The sequence below is a fragment of the Lycorma delicatula genome, chromosome 3 (genome assembly GCF_047948215.1).
Source record: "Lycorma delicatula isolate Av1 chromosome 3, ASM4794821v1, whole genome shotgun sequence".
In the NCBI taxonomy this organism is placed as follows: Eukaryota; Metazoa; Arthropoda; class Insecta; order Hemiptera; family Fulgoridae; genus Lycorma; species Lycorma delicatula.
The window spans coordinates 41,288,705-41,309,614 of record NC_134457.1 but is presented as its reverse complement, the minus strand read 5'-3'; the positions used below and the strand labels follow the sequence as shown (position 1 = coordinate 41,309,614).

The following is a 20,910-nucleotide window of genomic DNA, read 5'->3' as shown; positions in this document are numbered from 1 at the left end:
TTAATGGATTAATTAGATTAGTCATTGTATTGTAATTTTGACTATATTTAGACTTTGGTTTTTATTCTTTCTTTTGTTTTGGAATTTTTTTTTTTTTTTTGTAAAATACTTAGTATAAATCACCACATTTTGATATGTTTTGTTTTTAATAAACTTTGAAATTATTATGTTTGTATTTAGTTTTTGTGGACTTTATTCATGTCATTTTACTCTCAATCAAATTCTCATGAATTTTTTTTTAAACTTTTATTATTTATTGCTCATTTTACCAAGTTTTTTTATATCAAACACAAAATAGTGTGTTTTTCAACATTGACCTTTGTTTTTATCCCAAATTTCATGAAAACTACTAAAAAATACAGTACTAGGACCTTTTTTCAAGTTTCATAGAAAATCACTAAATGTACTCCTTACTTTAGGTCCTAAGAATTACAGTATGGCCTAATTTTGCCAAAGATGCAAATATCAGGGTGAAATCTTTTTCCAGCCGACACTCCCTAACCAACTGTTTCTGAACCTAAGTTTATATAAACGTTTTTCTTCATTTTCACCAGTAGAACATGTCCTGAAAGTTTGTTACATTCTTTTTAAATCACCCATACATATTAAAAATTAAAATAGGTTTTTTTTTAATATTTTAACTTATTAATTTTCCCGCATTGTAAGATGCATATGATATTTAAATTGTACAATATGACAAAAAAAGTGAATCCACTTGAAGAAATATGTGTCTCTAGGATGTACTATAAAATTCTTAATTGTATAGGAAAAAATTAACCAAATATCTTTAATTTTGAAAAAAAAAATGAAAATCTATAAAATTATTATTTCACATTTTCCCTCCTGTAGTTTTTTTTTATTCAAAATTTGAATGCTGTTTCTTTGAAAATATTATCATAAGTAACTTAAGTTATTAATTATAGCTATAAATTGAAAAAACATTAATAATACATAACTTACGAAAGACTTCAAAGATATAACTTGAAGAGCGAATAAGTGTATTATTTCAATTTTTATTTTGTAAATATGTTTCTATGAAATGAAAAATTAATTATAAATAAAAAACTAAAATATATCATCACCAGTTATTTGCCAAATCATGTGTCTGACATGCATTTTTATAATAAATATCTTCATGAATTTAATAACATGTTATTTTTTTATTTTAGGTAATTCATTTCTGTCAAGAACATGTATGGAAAGCCATCAAACCAATGCAAACAATTACAGTTCAAAAACTCCGTTAAAATTTAATGAATGTTATTGTTTGTACTACTCAACATCTCTAAAAATATTTTAGTATACTAAGTAACATTGTTTTTATATCTGTTAAAAATTGTGTTTGAATTTTAGAAAATATATTCAATAGTTTTAATTTGAAGACTTAAATGTTAGTTAAATTGTTTAGTTATTATTTTTTGTAAATGTTAGTACTGTGTTGATTATACTGAGGGTTGTTATTATGTTTTGCTATTTTTTTTAATTTTATAAATAAATATTATTAGACATGAACTAATAAATCTTTATATGGTACAATTTTCATCTGTCTTTTTACTACCAATGTGATAATTGCATTTATTATGCAATAATTTAGATAGATAATCAGTAACAGCATAAAAGTTTAGCAATATTTTAATTAATAAAATTATGTATATACGTTATATTTTATGTTATTAAAAATTAAAATAATAATAATAATTCAGTGTTCTTTATGTTTTATCACTTTTATTTTAACCTAATTATATCCTAAGTTTTCTGAATGTTTTCAGATAAACCAGGGAATTATTTTCATATGAGTAATTGTAAATATTTTCTTGTTCTGTTTTAATGATAATGATACTTTGAAGTGTTACATATTAATTTTATATTAGATATAATTATTTCTAATTTCAGCCTATTTGTAAAATGTGAAAAATAAATTTTAATCTCTATTATTATCAGTTCATGAGACCTTTAAATTTACAAAAACAAACGTTACAGTTATCTTATAATTTAAATTGCTTTTTTAACTGACTCAGAGTAACCTATAATAATTACAGTAGTAGATACTAACAGCAAACTAATATTGTTAATTTCCACAAATTTCTGTTTATTTTTATTGTAAAAAATTTGTGATCATCATCTGTTTTACCTCTGAAACTCTAGTTTACTTTTCTGCATAATCTCTTCAATTTTTATTTTTTAGAATTCTATATTGCATTTCATTACACCAAATATAGCAAAAAGTGAAATTTTTTGACTGTATAATTCAGTTCTGCCTCTTCATATTTTTCTTCTATTCTCATTTACTAATAAATCATCATATATTCATGATAACCTTTTCAAACAGTATAATCTGGCAAATGAAAGGATGCAGCTGCCCAACTAATTTCTCAATAAACCATCATAAAAATGCAGCATATACCATACCATAGTTTTTTCCTTTCTACATTAGTTTATAAAAAAATTATTCATACAATAATAAAAGAGACTACATTTTTGAGACAAACACAGGAAACATGATTTCTGTAGTTCTTTTTGTACAATCTATCACTGGCCTCTAGAACTGACAAAAACTTGTTATAGAATATACAATTTTTATATAGTAAAATATAGGCCTCCCCACTCTTGACCTTCAACTGGTATCAGGTCTTTTCATTTAACACTTTGTTGATGCCAAGCTGTTAAAAAAATTGTTATCTCTACACACTAAAGGAGTATCGAAATGATCTTTTCACATTAATAAACAGATTTACTATAGAAATTCAAAAATGTAACTGTTCATAAATTTGGATTAAATGTTAAAAGAAAGAGTAAAGTTAATTAAAAATCAAACTCAAAAATTTTTCTTCAGTGGTGGCCTTTTCTGGTATAAGATGCAACTTTATTTGTTGAAAATACAGTCACCACCCGATGATGAATACTGCTTGCTATATTATTTCTGATATGTAGCTGCTTATAAACATATTTAAGAGGATTATGTATTTAATAAATAATTAAGAAATTATTTTTTTTAACAAATAATGCACATTTTCTAAGTGGTAGAATTTAGAACTAGTTTGGACTGTATTTTTTTTGATGAGATGGTAGATGATGAAATGAAGCAACGCTATGTTCTTCTTGAATCGTTATATTTAATTTGTTGTCACCCTTGACATTTTAATTGAATTACAATAGTTACATTAAACTTAAGAATGTATGACACTTTAGTCATAATTGAACTTGAACATTATCAAGAAACTATGAGTCCCCTTGGGCTGAAATGAAAACACGACCGCACTGTGCGGGATCCTGACGTAGAATATAATATAACTAACACTAATTGTCCATCCTAATGAAATAAATAATGCGACCGCATTGGGCAGGATTCTAATAGAAAATGAAGGTCACCTAGACCATCATAATCACTCCTCACGGTATTCTGATGTAGAATAGTAGTACAAGCTTCACTTTCCAGTTAGCGCTAGCATGCACTAGCTCACAGCACTGGACGGCTCGACGTGGAACAGAACACACCATCCACCAATTATAATTTTGTGATACATTACATGAAATGAAACTTAATATACAAACAAAGAATATTACATAAAATAATTACGTTAATGCCTGAGAAATCAGGGTCAGGTAAGGAAGTTAATGGAGTGAAGGTTAGAAAATGTCCAGGAGTAAGTGGAGTAGGATCAGATGTATGCCACCCATCATGATGGATAGTTATTATCCATTTTTCTGCTAACGAAGCAGGAAGAACTTCATTCCTTTGAAGACTAGCGCACCATAACTCTTGGATGCATACTTTAAATGGAATGATTGTAGGAGCAAGTAGACCCAAAGGATCGAACAATGAAGAAACAATTGATAAAACAGAACGTTTAGTGTAAGAAGTATTATTATCTTTTGGTTTGAATTGATAAATGATATCATCACCTTGAGAATTCCAAAATAATCCATGTGTCTTGATATTTTCATCATTATCTAATGTGATGAAAGAATCAGAATTGTCAAACATATCTGGAATGTTGGAATGGCATTTATGTAGTGAAAATTCGTATTTGTTAAGCAATAATGAAACATCATTGTATAATTGTTTCAACTGATCGATGTTGTCACAACTGGCGAGCAAATCATTGACAAAAATCTTGCTTGATTGATTGGCAAGCTTGAGGAAAGAAAGCTTCATTTTGATTAGAAATTTCAATCAAACATCTTGTAGCTAGAAAACTTGAAGGTGCTAAACCATAAGTAACTGTTTGTAAATTATGTGGAATAATTGATGAGTTGGTATCATCATACCAGAGAATTCTTTGTAATGAAAAATCTCGAGGATTGATGCAAATTTGTCTATACATCTTTGGAATATTGCCTGATAGCACGTAGCTGTGAGTTCTAAAATAAATTATAATCAAAAATAAATCTTGTACTACTGGACCTGTAGCAAGAATTGAATTGAGTGATTGGCCATTTGAAGTTTGTCTTCTGTAATCCAGTTTAGTTCTAACATATTAAAGTTCACAAAAAATTATTATTGTTGAAGACTGACCTATTATAACTTAATATTATTGAAGATTCACTGTTCGGTAATTTGCATATAACAACTATTGTTATAATCTTATGCGTGTCCTGAATATTACAAGTTATTTGAAACGTATTGAATTTTACGCATTTTATACTTTCTTATTTTCTCTATAATGTTTGAACAGATTGATGCTAAAAATACAGATCTACAATTAGTACATTATATTTTTGAGCCCTCTTAATGTATCAGTATTACTGCCGTTTCTTTTAGTTTTTTAGAAAACACATCTTTCTAAAAACTTAGATAACTATGTATGTTATAATACACTTAATTTTTTTTATATCTTTTTAATTTATCAAAGTTAACATTATCAGTTCTGCATAATTTTCCATATTTAAGAGTTATTACTACCTCTTTAGTATATTAAGGAATATACTCAGAAATATGTTCAGGATCTAAAAACATCAAATTATATGAATGTTCTTCCTCAAAATATATAGAGGTCTTGTGTTCAAATCCCAGTCAGGCATGGCATTTTTTATACACTACAAAATTTCTATTTCATATTCCCATGCACAAGCTTCCAACTTGTATGGTGAATTAATCATAAAAAAAATTACAAAATGTAAAATATAAGTGTACATATCTTATTACATTATAACTTTTTTTTTAACATACTACAATATTATTTTATTTATGCGTTCAATGTTTGATCCCTATTGAACAAGAGTAAGGCCAGTAGCAATGAAGAAGACTACAGAATGGTGTCGGTTGAGGCTATATTTGTGCTATCCGCTATCCCTCTGTTAGACTTGACAATATGAGAGCTCTTGGAGAGAAGGAGGGATACTCCAAAGACATTGCATGATGCACCTTGCTTGCTTGCTTGACAGATGGCAGAGCAGGATAGGTGGGATCGAGCAGTAGGTGGCTGCTGGACCTACACACTGATTCCTGATATCAAGAAGTGGATTAACAGAAAACATGGTGAGGTGGATTTTTGGACAACCCAGTTCTTAACCAGACACGGGTTGTTCAATTCCTATCGGGAAAAAATTATGAGATTTGATAGTGATGCATGTCAGTATTGTAGAGCTACAGACATGTCCACGCATGTGATGTTTTACAGCATCTGATGGGAGGAGGAGAGGCAATTGCTGCAACATCACCAAGCCACTCAACAAGGGATGCATTGTGGGGCAATGCTCCTCTCAGAATCCAGTTGGAATGCTGTATCCAAAATGTGTTACAACATTCTAAAAGTGAAGATGATTGAAGAAGACCAGCATGGATGTCTCTCTGCATGAGGAGGATTCGTAGAACCATTTGAGGAGGGTGGACAGCTCAGCAGCTGAGACATGGGGGAGTTCTACAGGCTCACCTTTGTTGAAGAAGATGTCAGGACTCCACTGAACTCAGAGAGAAGACTGAGGACAACCACAGAGTGTATGGGTATGCAAGTGTAAGTGGAGCAAATAATGTTTGACTGCAGTCGAACCGTACTGATCATCATTCTGTTGAGAAACAGGCTTTTAAGCCTATAATAAACTGTGTTAGGCTTTGGACAACTTAAGTTTTGCCTCAGTCTTGTAATACCGGCTTGTTCAAGTATAGCAACTAAGGTATTCGTGCTCTTTAGTCTTGCATCTGGGTAGTGGGTTGCCAGAGTTGGGGATCATAATGGTTTCCATTCTGTGCAGCTTGGCTACCCTTCTGTTGACACAGCAGGGTGGCATGTTCTGAGTGATGCCGAAAGGTTGGTATTGGGCATTTCATTGACAGGGGGAGAGGATAGTCAGTCCTGGCTTGATCAGCCCGGGTTGGTTTAGCTGGAACCTGATATAACTACATACAGGTGCATTGTGGTATCTGCGAGCAAATTCTTTGACCTCCTCCTACATAAAACCCCCCAAAAAAATACAATAAAGAGGCTTGATTTATTTATTACTGTGATTTAGTTGTCCTCTTGAGTTAGTTCCTAATAAACAAATTTTTTATTTTGATTGGTAGTCTATATGTTCCTCCTGTTAAATATGAGATGTGATTTGGTTTTTAATTTATGAATACCTTTTCACTAAAAAACAGAAAGAAAAAGTGTTATCTGTTATATATTTTTTATTCTATCAAAACAACTTAATAATATTGACAGAATTAAATTTTTGTTTTTGAGCATAATTTTCCTTTTGTAGATTCTGTTTACTTTTAGGTATAATTGTTTTGTTTTAAAATAATTCTACAGTTACGTTCTCTTGAATATTATGGATTTATTACCTACAGTATGTCTTAATTTAATGCTGTTGCCAAGCTGATTGACAACCTTAAGACTATTATGTTATTTTGCAATTATTTTAAATTTATACAATTACGTTAAAATTCAATTTTTTTTTTGTATGTACATGAGTTAGACAAGAGGTATTGTAATTACTTTAAATAAATTCACACTATTATTATTATTAACATGCAAAAGTAGGAGAAAAACTAAGTTTTATGAAAGAATTTATAATTTCTTTAGAAATGAATATTATTTATTGAAAACCAAACTAAACTGGAGTAATTGTCTACTATTTAAAAAATTTAAACAAAAGCTATCATTTCTCATCACAGTGTTGTAACTATGTGGAAATGTATTGAACGGTAGAATATCCGTATATCTTCTAGGTAGTAACGGAAAAATCGTGAAGGAGTCGTTCCTTCGATTCGATTCTTTATACTGAACGAAAGAATCGAGAAACCGATTCTGTTCATGAATATAAATTATGAATTGGATAGGTGATAGGAAACCAAATCTTTCATAGCAATTTTTCGTAAAGAGTTGAAAAGAGAATAATCAAACATATTTGAAGTGCGTGAACGTTAAGATTAACAGTAGTAAAGATATTTAGTAAGTGTGCATCAGCTGAGTCGAGTGGAACCGCTTAACATAGCTGAAGAAGTGAAAGAGAGCATGGCCATTAGAGTTTACAGTACCAGTAGTGCTGGCAAGGAAAATAATCGTTAAATCTGACAAAGGATTCTCTTTTACAAATCTTTTCTGAGAATCAAATCGATTCCTGAAAAAGAATCGTTTATCCCATCGCTACTGCTAGGACAACAGTAATTAAAGTCGATAGTGGGAGCAACAGCGCTCATGTTCACTATGATGAACTATCGACCATTTGACTATCGACTGATTAGTTACTTTAATTTTAGTTTCGATATTTCATAACTGGTGTAATCGTTTCATCTTTAAGTTATATTTTGTAATTCATATTAATCGAATTGTATACATTACATTAGAAATTTGTTAAACATTATACAATTTGCTGATATTTTAATTTGGAAAAGTTAATGTGCTAGTGTAAGTAAATTTATAAAAATAGGTTTATTAATATTCTGTATTAAATTATTTATTGAAGTAACATAAAAAAAATTAAGTATAAAAAAAAACACTTAGTACTCTTAAACTTCACTATTAATAAATAAATTATGTATTGTATTCAAGAAAGACCAGAAAATACACAGCTATAGCCAGCTACATAATTGTTTTTCTCAGAAGATAATAAAAAAATTAATAGTAATATTATTACTCATATTGCCACATATAAGCTTAATGCTTATGAGAATGTGATTTAAAAGTAATTGTATGGATTTAGGTTATATTAAAATATATATACAAATTTGACTGATAAATTTTCATTTTTTAACAGATACATTGTGTACTATATTTGGAAACTTATAAAAGGCCAGACTATTATAATGGATTTTTTGAAGACTTTAGATGCAAAACAGATAAGTGGTAAGTTGCTGAGTTTATATTTACTTATTTAGCTTATAAATTTTAGCCTATATAGCTTATAAATTTTATTCTTTTATTATGAGATGTGTATATGTTTATATATATATATATATATGCGTGTACAAATATACACTCATTCCTTTTCTATAGATATCAGTTATCTTAACCTTGAGTTATAGTCCAGAAATAATTGGAAAAATTTAATCATATATAATTACAAAGAGTGACTGAAATGTAATGTAGTCACTCTTGACTTGCAAATGAAAAGAGACAGTCAAACTAAACAATTATGGCATAAAAGTACATTTTATTTCGTATAAAAACTTATACATTTTTCCACATAGTCATCATTTACTGCAATCTACACAATATTTACAATGTTGAATCAGTTTTCTCTGTCCATCTCTGAAGAATTTTCTGGTAGTCTTTCCTTGATCCATGACCTCTCTGTATCCTTCAGTTTATCTGTGGTGAAATTAATACCCTTAATATTCTGCTAATTGTGAAAATAATTTGTTGATTTCAAAGCAGTGAAAATCGCTGGGCTCCAAATCTAATGAGTATGGAAGGTTTGGTATAGGTTCATTGTTGTATGTTCATTTCTTTTAGTTTATATGGCACCTGCAGTTTACAGATTTTATGATAGCTCAATTGTACAGTAATATATCTACTCTTTCTTTTGATATGCATATTTGAGTGGTGATGCATTATTGTAGAATGTGATGGGTCATTTTGGATCTATTCATTCACTTCTTTCTTGGTACTTCTCTTCAGTTACAGAAATTGGTCGACCACTACAAGGCTCATCCTCAAAATTTATTTTTTCCAGCTTCTGATGCACAAAATTAAAATTTTACTCACAATACTTCAATCAACAATACTTCAACCTTAAATGACTTTTAGATGATGATGAGTGTCAGTAGCATTTTTCTGATGTTGAAAATGTTTTCCGATGTTAAAAAAATCATTGCGTGTTGTTTTAAACACTGACATAGCAGGCTTGCTCAACTCCATAACAATGGCGACAAACAGAAAACAAAAGGGCATGGCTCAACAAGTTTTTGAACGTTAGTAGTAGGGGAATGAAACTAAAAGATGGCAGGACCATCTTTTAGTTGTGCAAATGTTGTGCAACATTTTGTTACATTCTCATGTTATGTTACATTTCAGCAGTCCCTTGCATATTTACATCATTTCATTAGAAATGGTTCAGCTATTATTTAATCATATAATAACATACATAACATGCAACCCACTTGTAGTATACATTGCAATTAATAAAATTAAAATGCACTGATGTATGTTAAATATAAACAAAGAGGAAGGAAATGGAAACATTACTGAAGTGGTTTTCACACTTCAGTTAGTATACTACCAAATAAAATTCCCACTGCACCAACACAGCAAACTACCAATATCCTTATGAAGAGATTATTAAAAAATTGTCACCTGGTATGGTATAACCGGCCTCCTAGGCTTCCCCACCTCAATTCAAGGTTTCTTTAAGGATATGCAGGTTGATGGTGCTTGAAAAAGCAAAGGACTTCCTGAAAGTAATCAATACCAAAACAAAAAACTGGAAAGTGTTTGACAAATAATCTGCATACAATTTTTTTTTTATATAACAGGAAAAGAGTATTTTTATAAAAACAAATATTATTCACTAGAATGCTTATGATCTCCATTCTCGCCGTGAGGATATTAAAATTTTTCTAAAGGAAGAAAACCCTAAACTAAACAAATAAAAACTGTGTCTGCAGGAGACTCACCTGTGTCCCCAGGATGATGTGTCTATTTGCGGTTATATCTGAGAAAGATGCGACCACCAAACTGAGGGCAGAGGATTTAAAGGTGTGGCTGTTTTTCTGATGGAAATCATGTTAGCTACTAGTATTCTGCTAACAGCATACATCCTTGCAGTCTCAGTGAAGATATTGGTGCCATTTAAACTGAATATCTGCATCTTCTACCAAATTGCGATATCACTGAATATGTTCTGTCCAGTCTCCTATCAGTGATTCCTATTCATGGGGCTTATCATCATGTTCTTCCCAAGGCATTATAGTTGATCAGTTAACGCAGATCTTATATCTCTGCTTATTAAATGATGGATCATATATGTTTATGTCATCTTCATCAGTTACATTTTCCTGCATCGATCTGTCTTTCTTTGCATTTAGCATCCGTACTCCCACACGCATCTCAGTGTGCTTCCAAAAACTTCTTTGAAAGCAATCACAGACCGGTTATCTCAATCGGTAATAATGATTTGCCTCAGAATCAGCCATGCAGATGGGTGGCTTAGAAAGCAGACTGGGTGGGATGTTAAGGATTCCTTTGGCCAATATGGTAAGAGTGGTAGCATAATCTACCAACTTGCCAAGTGTACACAATACTTGATATTCGATACTGCAAATGAATTTATCTATTTAGCATCTGGAAAGCTGAAATGGCCTGCTATTCCTTGGTGGGATGAAGACTGCAGGTGTGCACTTAGGGATTGTCAGAGGGCTTTATAAAAAATTTCAATTGAATACCTATTACTGAATTGCTTCCGCAATGCAAGGGCTGTTTGTCACCGTGCCAGTTGATGTGGCAAACATGTTTGGAAATTCATTTAGGTTAGTTTCAATTATATCATCATACTATCCTATGTTTATGAGATGCAAGTTGTATGTAGAGAATATCCTGTTTGTAATTGTAAACTCATTAAATGAGTTAAACATACCTTTTTCTTTTGATGAGAAAGGTATGCCTTGAATAATTCCCATGAAACTTCCCCTGGAAATGATAATATCAGGCTCAGTATGTTATCACACTGTTCTATCACCGTCACACCGTACAACATCTTTGAGTATCTATAATAAAATATATTCTGATCTGGTTTTTCCAGGTTATTGGTTGGAAGCATTGGTAATTCCTGTACTGAAACCTGGTAAAGATAAATCATGTCCTTCAAGTTGTAGTCTTATTTCCTTAACCAGCAAGGTAGATTGTTGATCGTGCAATTACTCTTGAATCTGTCATTCAAGATGCCTACCTACTTTGCTAATGCCTCATTGCTGTATTTTTCTGTATGGAGAATGCATACGACATGGTTTGTAGGCGATCCTCCTAAATAAACTGCATGAATGGAATATATAAAGGAATCTCCTTGCATTTATTTCCTCAGTAGTTGGTTGTTTAAAGTTTGATTTGGTACAACAGTATTGGTTTCCTCAGTAGTTGGTTGTTTAAAGTTTGATTTGGTACAACAGTATCCGAGAATTTTACAATAGAAAACAGATTACCACAGGCAGTATTAAGTGTTGCCTTGTTTGCTGTAGCTATAAATACTGTAAGAACCTGTTTGTGGAAACCTGTTTTGTGTACATTACTCATAAATGATTTTTCAATTTATGTTCCTTGTAGAACTTTAGCTATTGCAGAGAGGCTGCTCCAAAACACAATTACCCATCTAGAATCATGTAAAACAACTGGATTCACATTTTCTCTGGAGAAAACGAAATGCATTTGCTTTTCGTGGTTGAGGGAACATATTGATCCTCAACTGTTTTTACGTGGTGAATGAGTTGAACCATGCATGCAGGTTTGATTTTTGGGATTGTGGTTTGACCAACAATTAACCTGACTAACACATTTAAAGGCGCTGAAGTTAAAATGTCTGCAAATGCTAGACATGCTGAGAGTTCTATCTAATACTCATTGGGAAGCTAATCGAGTATGCATGTTGCACTTCCACTTAGCTCTGATCTGTTCCCGCTTAGACTATGGCTGTGTGGCTTATTTATTCGCATGGGCTATCTATCTATTGCTACAGGTGTATTTTTCCTAAGCCCTGTGGTAAGTTTACTAGTGGACAGGGTGAGCTATCTCTTTGGAATAGACAAAACCAAATGATCTGCCCCTATGTAGCTCACATTAAAGGGCAACCAGATTATCCTACCTTTGATGCAGTGTTCTTCAACCTTAATTGATATGAGGAATGGCCAAGATCTACTGCTTCACTAGGCATCCGGGCTCAGCGCCTTTTCTTAACTCTAAATGTAATATTATCACCAGTTCTTACTGTTGCTCTATGCTATTACACCTTTATAGGCATTCTCTCTTGTAAATTATTGTTTTAGTCTTTATCCATACCATAAAAAGAATACAGATCCAATTATATTACGACAAAAATTTTGTAATATCATAAGTAGCGTGAATCCTGATGCTATAGTTTATACAGATGGCTCTATAAACGTTAATTCTGTAAGTTGTGCTTTTGTGATGGCAACAGAACATACATGTTTGGCATCGTTAGTGTTTTCGTTGTGGAGCTGTATACTATTAATAAGGCCTTAAATATAATTAGCTCAATATTTTGATGAATTTTCCATAGATGATGTTGTTTACGAGCCATAGCTACATATAGAACCATCTAAAGTGGCGGCTGAAGTTTTGGCGGGTGCAATGCTGATTGACTTAGTTATATGGCAGAGGAGAAGACTTTGGGAGCAAAGGTCTTTACCACATGGAGACAGGAAGCACATATCATCCAGATAGGAGAAGAATTAATGGAGGTCTGGCAGGAGTGGTGGGACCAAGGTACTAAAGGTCGGTGGACCTACCACCTCATTAACAACATCAGGAGTTGGTGTTGGAGGATCCATGGCTCGCTGGGATGCAGCTTAACGCAGTTCCTGGCAGGTCATGGTGGTTACAAGGCATATCTGTACAAATATGCCCTGAACCACATGGATTACTGCCCTTACTTCTACAAGGAGAAGACCTCCTTTCATGTACACTTCTGCTGCCCACGTTTTGATGAGGGGGAGATGGTAGACATGGGTTTGGAAGATATATTCCATCCGGAGGATACACAATGTATAATGCTGAAAGGTGTTAAGGAATGGAGAGCAGTTGAAAACCATTAAGAAAGAAGAAAGTAATGGATAAATTACATATGTATGAGGAGACCTGCCAGAGAACGAGACATTGGAGAGTGCCAGGGTGGACAGGTCTGCATCTGAGTACTTAGATGGCCGCTTAACATGTAGGGATTGTCTCTGCACAATGATGTTGCGAACACTTTGCATACTGACATCTGATGGCGTGATACTTCCCCCTTTCAGATGCAATGCTCCATGAGTGGTCTCAGAAAGGGAGAGGGAAAAAATATTTTCACATACTTGTCTGCTCAGATTCCATGAGTGCATTACAGGCAATTAGTGACATGTACTCCAGACACCATATTGTCTGTGAGATTCAGTGTGTTGTTTCTCAAATGACTCAACATAACACAACTGTAAGCATCTGATGAATTCTCAGCCATATTGGAATTTCAGGAGATGAATGCACTAATAGTGCAGCAAAAGAGGCTTATTTCTAGTCTCTGTTTACTAATCGTATTGTTTCTGATGATCTTGTCTGTTTTCGGAAAAGGATGATCAGTGATCAGTGGCAAAGTGAATGGAATGCTACCATCACCAATAAACTTTGTCCTCTTAAGAATACTGTATCTCTGTGGAGCTTCTCATGTAGGAATAACTGTCAAGAGGAGGTTATTATTTGCCATTTGCAAACAGGGCACACTAGGCTCATTCACGGATATCTCAGGAGAAAGACAGATGCACCTATTTGTGTTTGCTGCAACTGTCTACTAACTGTACACCATATTTTTGAATATTGTGTCTGTTATTTGAGATTGTTTTGAAAGTTTAAACTAGGGGCTAATTTTCCAAGTATTTTAGGAATCAATGAGATGATATTATTGAATGTACAATTTCTCAAGGCCGTTTGTTTATATTCAAATATTTGATTTCTATCGTTTTTTTCAACTATTTATACCATTTGGCATATGGCAGATGGTAATTTTATTATATTAATTTAGATTATTCATGTAATATTTCTTTGTGGTTTTATTTTGATTTTAGCATACATCATGGGTTTTTGTTACTGCGTTTTAGTTTTTAAATTAATTTTTAATTGTTAATTTTTAATATTTATTTATTTACTATATAAATATTGTGTTCGGGCATTAATGATGACACTTTGTTGTACGCCCAGGAAAAAATCTAGATCTCTTGTACAGCTTTATACACATTGTTGGGATTTATAGGAAACTGTAATCCCTTGTTCATATAGTGAGTGCACGTGTAGTTTGATTCATCTTTGGCTCATATTGCAAGATTTTTAGTGAGTACACATATAGTTGGATTCATCCTTGGATCGCATGTCGAAATTTTGTTTATCCTCTCTTCCTTTCTCCATGGCCAAGTGCTGTTCATGTTGGATCAACTGTCCTGATTCTACTTGATAGCCAACTGGATAGTCACTTTTTTAGTGAACCGTAATAGGGTAGAGATTCTGCTTGCCTGTGGAATTATGTAGGCACTTCATTTCCGATCCAGGAGGTTGAACAGAAAGCCAATAATGGCTGAGGTATCTTCTGGATAAAGCCAGACCTCTTGTTCCAGATCCTTATTAATCAGTCCTTTGATCATGGATTGTCTGAATTGAATTCATTATGGGTTTAGCTTTATACAATGTATTAAATGTCTGTAGCTGACTAATTATTAATAGATAAAATCATTAAATTATATTTTTTTTTTTTGTCTTCAGTCATTTGACTGGTTTGATGCAGCTCTCCAAGATTCCCTATCTAGTGCTAGTCGTTTCATTTCAGTATACCCTCTACATCCTACATCCCCAAAAATTTGTTTTACATACTCCAAACGTGGCCTGCCTACACAATTTTTCCCTTCTACCTGTCCTTCCAATATTAAAGTGACTATTCCAGTATGCCTTAGTATGTGGCCTATAAGTCTGTCTCTTCTTTTAACTATATTTTTCCAAATGCTTCTTTCTTCATCTATTTGCCGCAATACCTCTTCATTTGTCACTTTATCCACCCATCTGATTTTTAACATTCTCCTATAGCACCACATTTCAAAAGCTTCTAATCTTTTCTTCTCAGATACTCCGATTGTCCAAGTTTCACTTCCATATAAAGCGACACTCCAAACATACACTTTCAAAAATCTTTTCCTGACATTTAAATTAATTTTTGATGTAAACAAATTATATTTCTTACTGAAGGCTCGTTTAGCTTGTGTTATTCAGCATTTTATATCGCTCCTGCTTCGTCCATCTTTAGTAATTTTACTTCCCAAATAACAAAATTCTTCTACCTCCATAATCTTTTCTCCTGCTATTTTCACATTCAGCGGTCCATCTTTGTTATTTCTACTACATTTCATTACTTTTGTTTTGTTCTTGTTTATTTTCATGCGATAGTTCTTGCGTAGGACTTCATCTATGCCGTTCATTGTTTCTTCTAAATCCTTTTTACTCTCGGCTAGAATTACTATATCATCAGCAAATCGTAGCATCTTTATCTTTTCACCTTGTACTGTTACTCCGAATCTAAATTGTTCTTTAACATCATTAACTGCTAGTTCCATGTAAAGATTAAAAAGTAACGGAGATAGGGAACATCCTTGTCGGACTCCCTTTCTTATTAGGGCTTCTTTCTTATGTTCTTCAATTGTTATTGTTGCTGTTTGGTTCCTGTACATGTTAGCAATTGTTCTTCTATCTCTGTATTTGAACCCTAATTTTTTTAAAATGCTGAACATTTTATTCCAGTCTACGTTATCGAATGCCTTTTCTAGGTCTATAAACGTCAAGTATGTTGGTTTGTTTTTCTTTAATCTTCCTTCTACTATTAATCTGAGGCCTAAAATTGCTTCCCTTGTCCCTATACTTTTCCTGAAACCAAATTGGTCTTCTCCTAACACTTCTTCCACTCTCCTCTCAATTCTTCTGTATAAAATTCTAGTTAAGATTTTTGATGCACGACTAGTTAAACTAATTGTTCTGTATTCTTCACATTTATCTGCCTCTGTTTTCTTTGGTATCATAACTATAACACTTTTTTTGAAGTCTGATGGAAATTCCCCATTTTCATAAATATTACACACCAGTTTGTATAATCTATCAATCGCTTCCTCACCTGCACTGCGCAGTAACTCTACAGGTATTCCATCTATTCCAGGAGCCTTTCTGCCATTTAAATCTTTTAATGTTCTCTTAAATTCAGATCTCAGTATTGTTTCTCCCATTTCATCCTCCTCAACTTCCTCTTCTTCCTCTATAACACCATTTTCTAATTCATTTCCTCCGTATAACTCTTCAATATATTCCACCCATCTATCGACTTTACCTTTCGTATTATATATTGGTGTACCATCTTTGTTTAACACATTATTAGATTTTAATTTATGTACCCCAAAATTTTCCTTAACTTTCCTGTATGCTCCGTCTATTTTACCAATGTTCATTTCTCTTTCCACTTCTGAACACTTTTCTTTAATCCACTCTTCTTTCACCAGTTTGCACTTCCTGTTTATAGCATTCCTTAATTTCCGATAGTTCCTTTTACTTTCTTCATCACTAGCATTCTTATATTTTCTACGTTCATCCATCAGCTGCAATATATCGTCTGAAACCCAAGGTTTTCTACCGGTTCTCTTTATTCCGCCTAAGTTTGCTTCTGCTGATTTAAGAATTTCCTTTTTAACATTCTCCCATTCTTCTTCTACATTTTCTACCTTATCTTTTTTACTCAGACCTCTTGCGATGTCCTCCTCAAAAATCTTCTTTACCTCCTCTTCCTCAAGGTTCTCTAAATTCCACCGATTCATCTGACACCTTTTCTTCAGGTTTTAAACCCCAATCTACATTTCATTATCACCAAATTATGGTCGCTATCAATGTCTGCTCCAGGGTAAGTTTTGCAGTCAACGAGTTGATTTCTAAATCTTTGCTTAACCATGATATAATCTATCTGATACCTTCCAGTATCGCCTGGCTTTTTCCAAGTGTATATTCTTCTATTATGATTTTGTGTTGGCAATTACTAAATTATACTTCGTGCAAAATTCTATAAGTCGGTCCCCTCTTTCATTCCTTTTGCCCAGCCCGTATTCACCCACTATATTTCCTTCCTTGCCTTTTCCAATGCTTGCATTCCAATCTCCAACTATTATTAAATTTTCATCTCCTTTTACGTGTTTAATTGCTTCATCAATCTCTTCGTATACACACTCTACCTCATCATCATCATGGGCGCTTGTAGGCATATAGACGTTAACAATCGTTGTCGGTTTAGGTTTTGATTTTATCCTTATTACAATGATTCTATCGCTATGCGTTTTGAAATACTCCACTCTCCTCCCTATCTTCTTGTTCATCACGAAACCTACTCCTGCCTGCCCATTATTTGACGCCGAGTTTATTACTCTAAAATCACCTGACCAAAAGTCGCCTTCCTCTTCCCACCGAACCTCACTAATTCCTACTATATCCACATTTGTCCTACCCATTTCCCTTTTTAAATTTTCTAGCCTACCAACCTTTTTCAAGCTTCTAACATTCCACGCTCCGACTCGTAGAATGTTATTTTTTAATTTTCTGGTGACCCCTTCCTTAGTAGTCCCCACCCGGAGATCCGAACGGGGGACTATTTTACCTCCGGAATATTTTACCAAGGAAGGCGCCTCCATTATTGCTATGTGAAAATGCAGAGAGCCACATTTTCTTGGAAAAAAAGCAGCTGTAGTTTTCCATTGCTTTCAGCTGCGCAGTACTCAGAGGACTGAGTGATGTTGATACGGCCGTTTAAGTCGTCCTGACTCGCGCCCCTAACAACTACTGAAAGAGCTGCTGCCCTCTTTCAGGAATCATTCCTTAGTCTGGCTCTCAACAGATACCTCTCCGATATGGTTGCACCTTCGGTCCAGCTACTCTGTATCCCTGAGCACTCAAGCCCCCTCACCAACGGCAAGGTCTCATGATTCATAGAGGAGGTAAATTATATTATGAGTAAAATTTTGTATTTTCTTTAACAGGTGTCCCTTTGGGTGGGATTGGAGGGGGAATAATAGGAAGAGGTTGGAAAGGTGAATTTTGCAATTATAGTATGAGGCCAGTTATGTATGAATACACAGACATACCTGCAAATCAGTTCATAGTCACCATTCGTGATAAAACTGGGAAGACTTTATATCAAAAAGTATTATCTCCTAACAGGTATTACTTTTTTATTCGAATGAAAAATAAACTTAACTTTTAGATTTATGGGTAAATTTATGTTTAAACAAATGGGTAAATTTATGTTAATCCATTCATGATTTTATGATTTTACTGTAGAGATTAGTGATCTTGGAAATTCAATTAAGTCACTTTTATGATATCTTTGTTTTCATAAAATGAGCACTAAGATTTAAAATCCCGTGATATGTGAAGTGAGAGTTATTGTTCGATTTCTTAGTACTTTCGTTACTTACTACCTCTTTATGTATGATATATCATAATATCCATTCCTGATGCATCCTGATATTTATTTATTTTTTTGTTAATCTGGTGTCTATTATAATTTTAGGCTTGCAAGTATGATTAATAGCATAATCCACATTTTAAACTTAGTACCATTTAACTTGGCAGATGACTTTGCCGAGTTACTATCATAAAAGAAAGTCCTAGAGAGTATTAATTATACCATTAGAATCATCAATCTTTTCTGAGTAAAATGTATAAAATGTAAAATGTACTTTGTGTCATTTTCTGTTTCTTTTTTATGGGTAGAAAAATAGAAAATAAATTATGATTTTACAGATTTTCAGAAAAGTAAGATCTATAAAACTATAAAAAAAATTGAAATTATAAAAATTTTATATTATAACATGCTGTTCATTCAATCTTTATTTATCACTCTGCCAAATACCAGTTCGATTAACACAATTTTAAAAACACCCATATATTGTGTTTTAGAAAGAAGTCCATTCTATGATAAGTTTACATTAAACTACATACATTTGGTTGCAGTGCATCATGAAGGTGCAATTTGTTATTGTTAGCGTGTTTGTAGATTTGTCACAGTATAGTGTTAAGTTGAAACTGTGTACAGGATCAAGAGAGTTTTCATCCAGATGCCTTTTTAATTCATGAAATAGTTTCAGATTCATTATGCATTTCCGTAATTTTAGTTTGATATCAAATTGTCAGTCATATTCTTGTTGTACTGTTGATTCCAATGATACCAAATTAATCACAATATGTTGTGTTAGTTTCCAGAGTGTAGAAAAAAGTCATGGTCATTTTAAAAATTGTTTTAAAGATAGAACTTGTTTAAAACTTGTGGTGATTATTATTTGAGGTAGATGAACAACAAAATAGAATATACATTTTTAATGCTCTCAGTTATTTTTTTATAGTTCTATTACATCTTATTTTCTGAAAAAATCTCTTGAAAAATATATTTTTCTATTTCATACCAATTAAAAGAAAATAAGAAGACACAAATGGTGTTTTACTAAAAAAAAAAATTGTTAAATTTAATGGTATAATTGATTTCTTATATAATTATATTTTTTTTGGCAAAACAGTAACATGGCAAAGTTATTTGTCAAGTTATGTAGTGCTTAGGAATTTATGTAGTTTTAAAGTAGGTAGCACAGGGCATGCTATGTCTATTGGATTCTGGCTTCCATTCGGATCAGTAGGACTCAAATTATTCAAATGCTGACAGTTCATTAGTGGTCATAGCTTATAGACTGGGAAACAAATATCAGGGCATTAATTGTAAATATTATTCATCAGATTATCATAGTGGTTGAGTGATAATCTTTATCAGATTATCACTCAACCACTACATAATCCTTGCGATGAGATCACTAATTGGTATGGCAGCAGAGCAACTGGTTCTCAAATAGACTACTCCAGATTTCCATGTTTGTTAGTTAATGAACATACTCCTTTACAGCAATATTACGTGCAACATTATTATGACACAGATGAGGATACATTACCAAAAGTAATGAAATATATGCAGGTATCTCCACTAAATAATAATAATACACCTATGCCATTAGCAGAGGCGGATTTACAAATGTGTCACCCATAGGCTGAAAGACTAGTCGGTGCTGCCGCCGCGCTCTGCCGCCAAGCCACCACTGTGCGACCCATACCGCCTTCAAAAATTTGCCACTGTAGGCTGTAGCCTAACTAGCCTATTTAGAAATCTGCCACTGGCCGTTAGTATTTGACTACACAGGTGTGTGTTAAAACCTATTAAACCATTCCTGCCATTAAAAAAACCTTTGTATATCTTTACCTTTTATCTTTTACCTTTTTAGTAAAAACCTTTTTATATCTCAATTATAATTTGAAGCTAGTATAAAAACTGGAATTAAATTAACTACTCTTAGGTAGGTGCATGCAGCACAGATGACCAACTGTAGTGTATGAAGTTATATAGCACAGGGTGGATTGATGTCTCGTAGATTGTATGAATACAAAGGAAACCTTTTACCACCTATTATGTGTATGGGAGTACTGCAACATAACAGTTATGTTAATGACATGAATGATTCTCACCTGCAATTGTCTATATGGAAAATTCATATGGAAATGGAAACAAAGTATGGCTTTGATTTATTTTATAATAATAATAATAATTACAGACCAACATAAGGATGATGTTTGGATGAAAGTTCATTTATTATAACACCATTTGTTATGACTAGTGCTTTTGGTTTCAAGTCTAAATTCAATGGTGATAATCTTATAACAGAAGATTTAAAATTAACCCTGACTAGAG

At 32.8% G+C, this 20,910-nt stretch overlaps 2 protein-coding genes and 1 long non-coding RNA gene across 8 annotated transcripts in view; 2 read left to right on the top strand and 1 right to left on the bottom strand.

The window, feature by feature from the left end:
• Positions 1-1,712, top strand: part of Sap-r (prosaposin) — a 176,897-nt gene extending 175,185 nt beyond the window's left edge. For both annotated transcript variants that reach the window (XM_075359692.1, XM_075359691.1), the window contains one exon: positions 1,170-1,712. In XM_075359692.1, the coding sequence (XP_075215807.1) occupies positions 1,170-1,247 (78 nt within the window). In that variant the 3' untranslated portion in view covers positions 1,248-1,712. The remainder of the gene's footprint in view (positions 1-1,169) is intronic.
• The window catches only part of LOC142321534 (uncharacterized), an 81,536-nt gene that overhangs the window by 34,594 nt on the left and 26,032 nt on the right, over positions 1-20,910 (bottom strand). For 3 of the 5 annotated variants that reach the window (XR_012755655.1, XR_012755658.1, XR_012755659.1), the window contains one exon: positions 9,717-9,814. The exons of the other annotated variants lie outside the window; for them this stretch is intronic. This is a non-coding gene — a long non-coding RNA (uncharacterized LOC142321534). The remainder of the gene's footprint in view (positions 1-9,716; positions 9,815-20,910) is intronic. 5 annotated transcript variants of the gene reach the window in all.
• Positions 7,690-20,910, top strand: part of LOC142321533 (GTP-binding protein RAD-like) — a 110,062-nt gene continuing 96,841 nt past the window's right edge. Inside the window, 3 exon segments of the mRNA XM_075359695.1 lie at positions 7,690-7,829; positions 8,179-8,267; positions 18,161-18,341. Coding sequence (XP_075215810.1) covers positions 8,228-8,267; positions 18,161-18,341 — 221 coding nt within the window. The 5' untranslated portion in view covers positions 7,690-7,829; positions 8,179-8,227.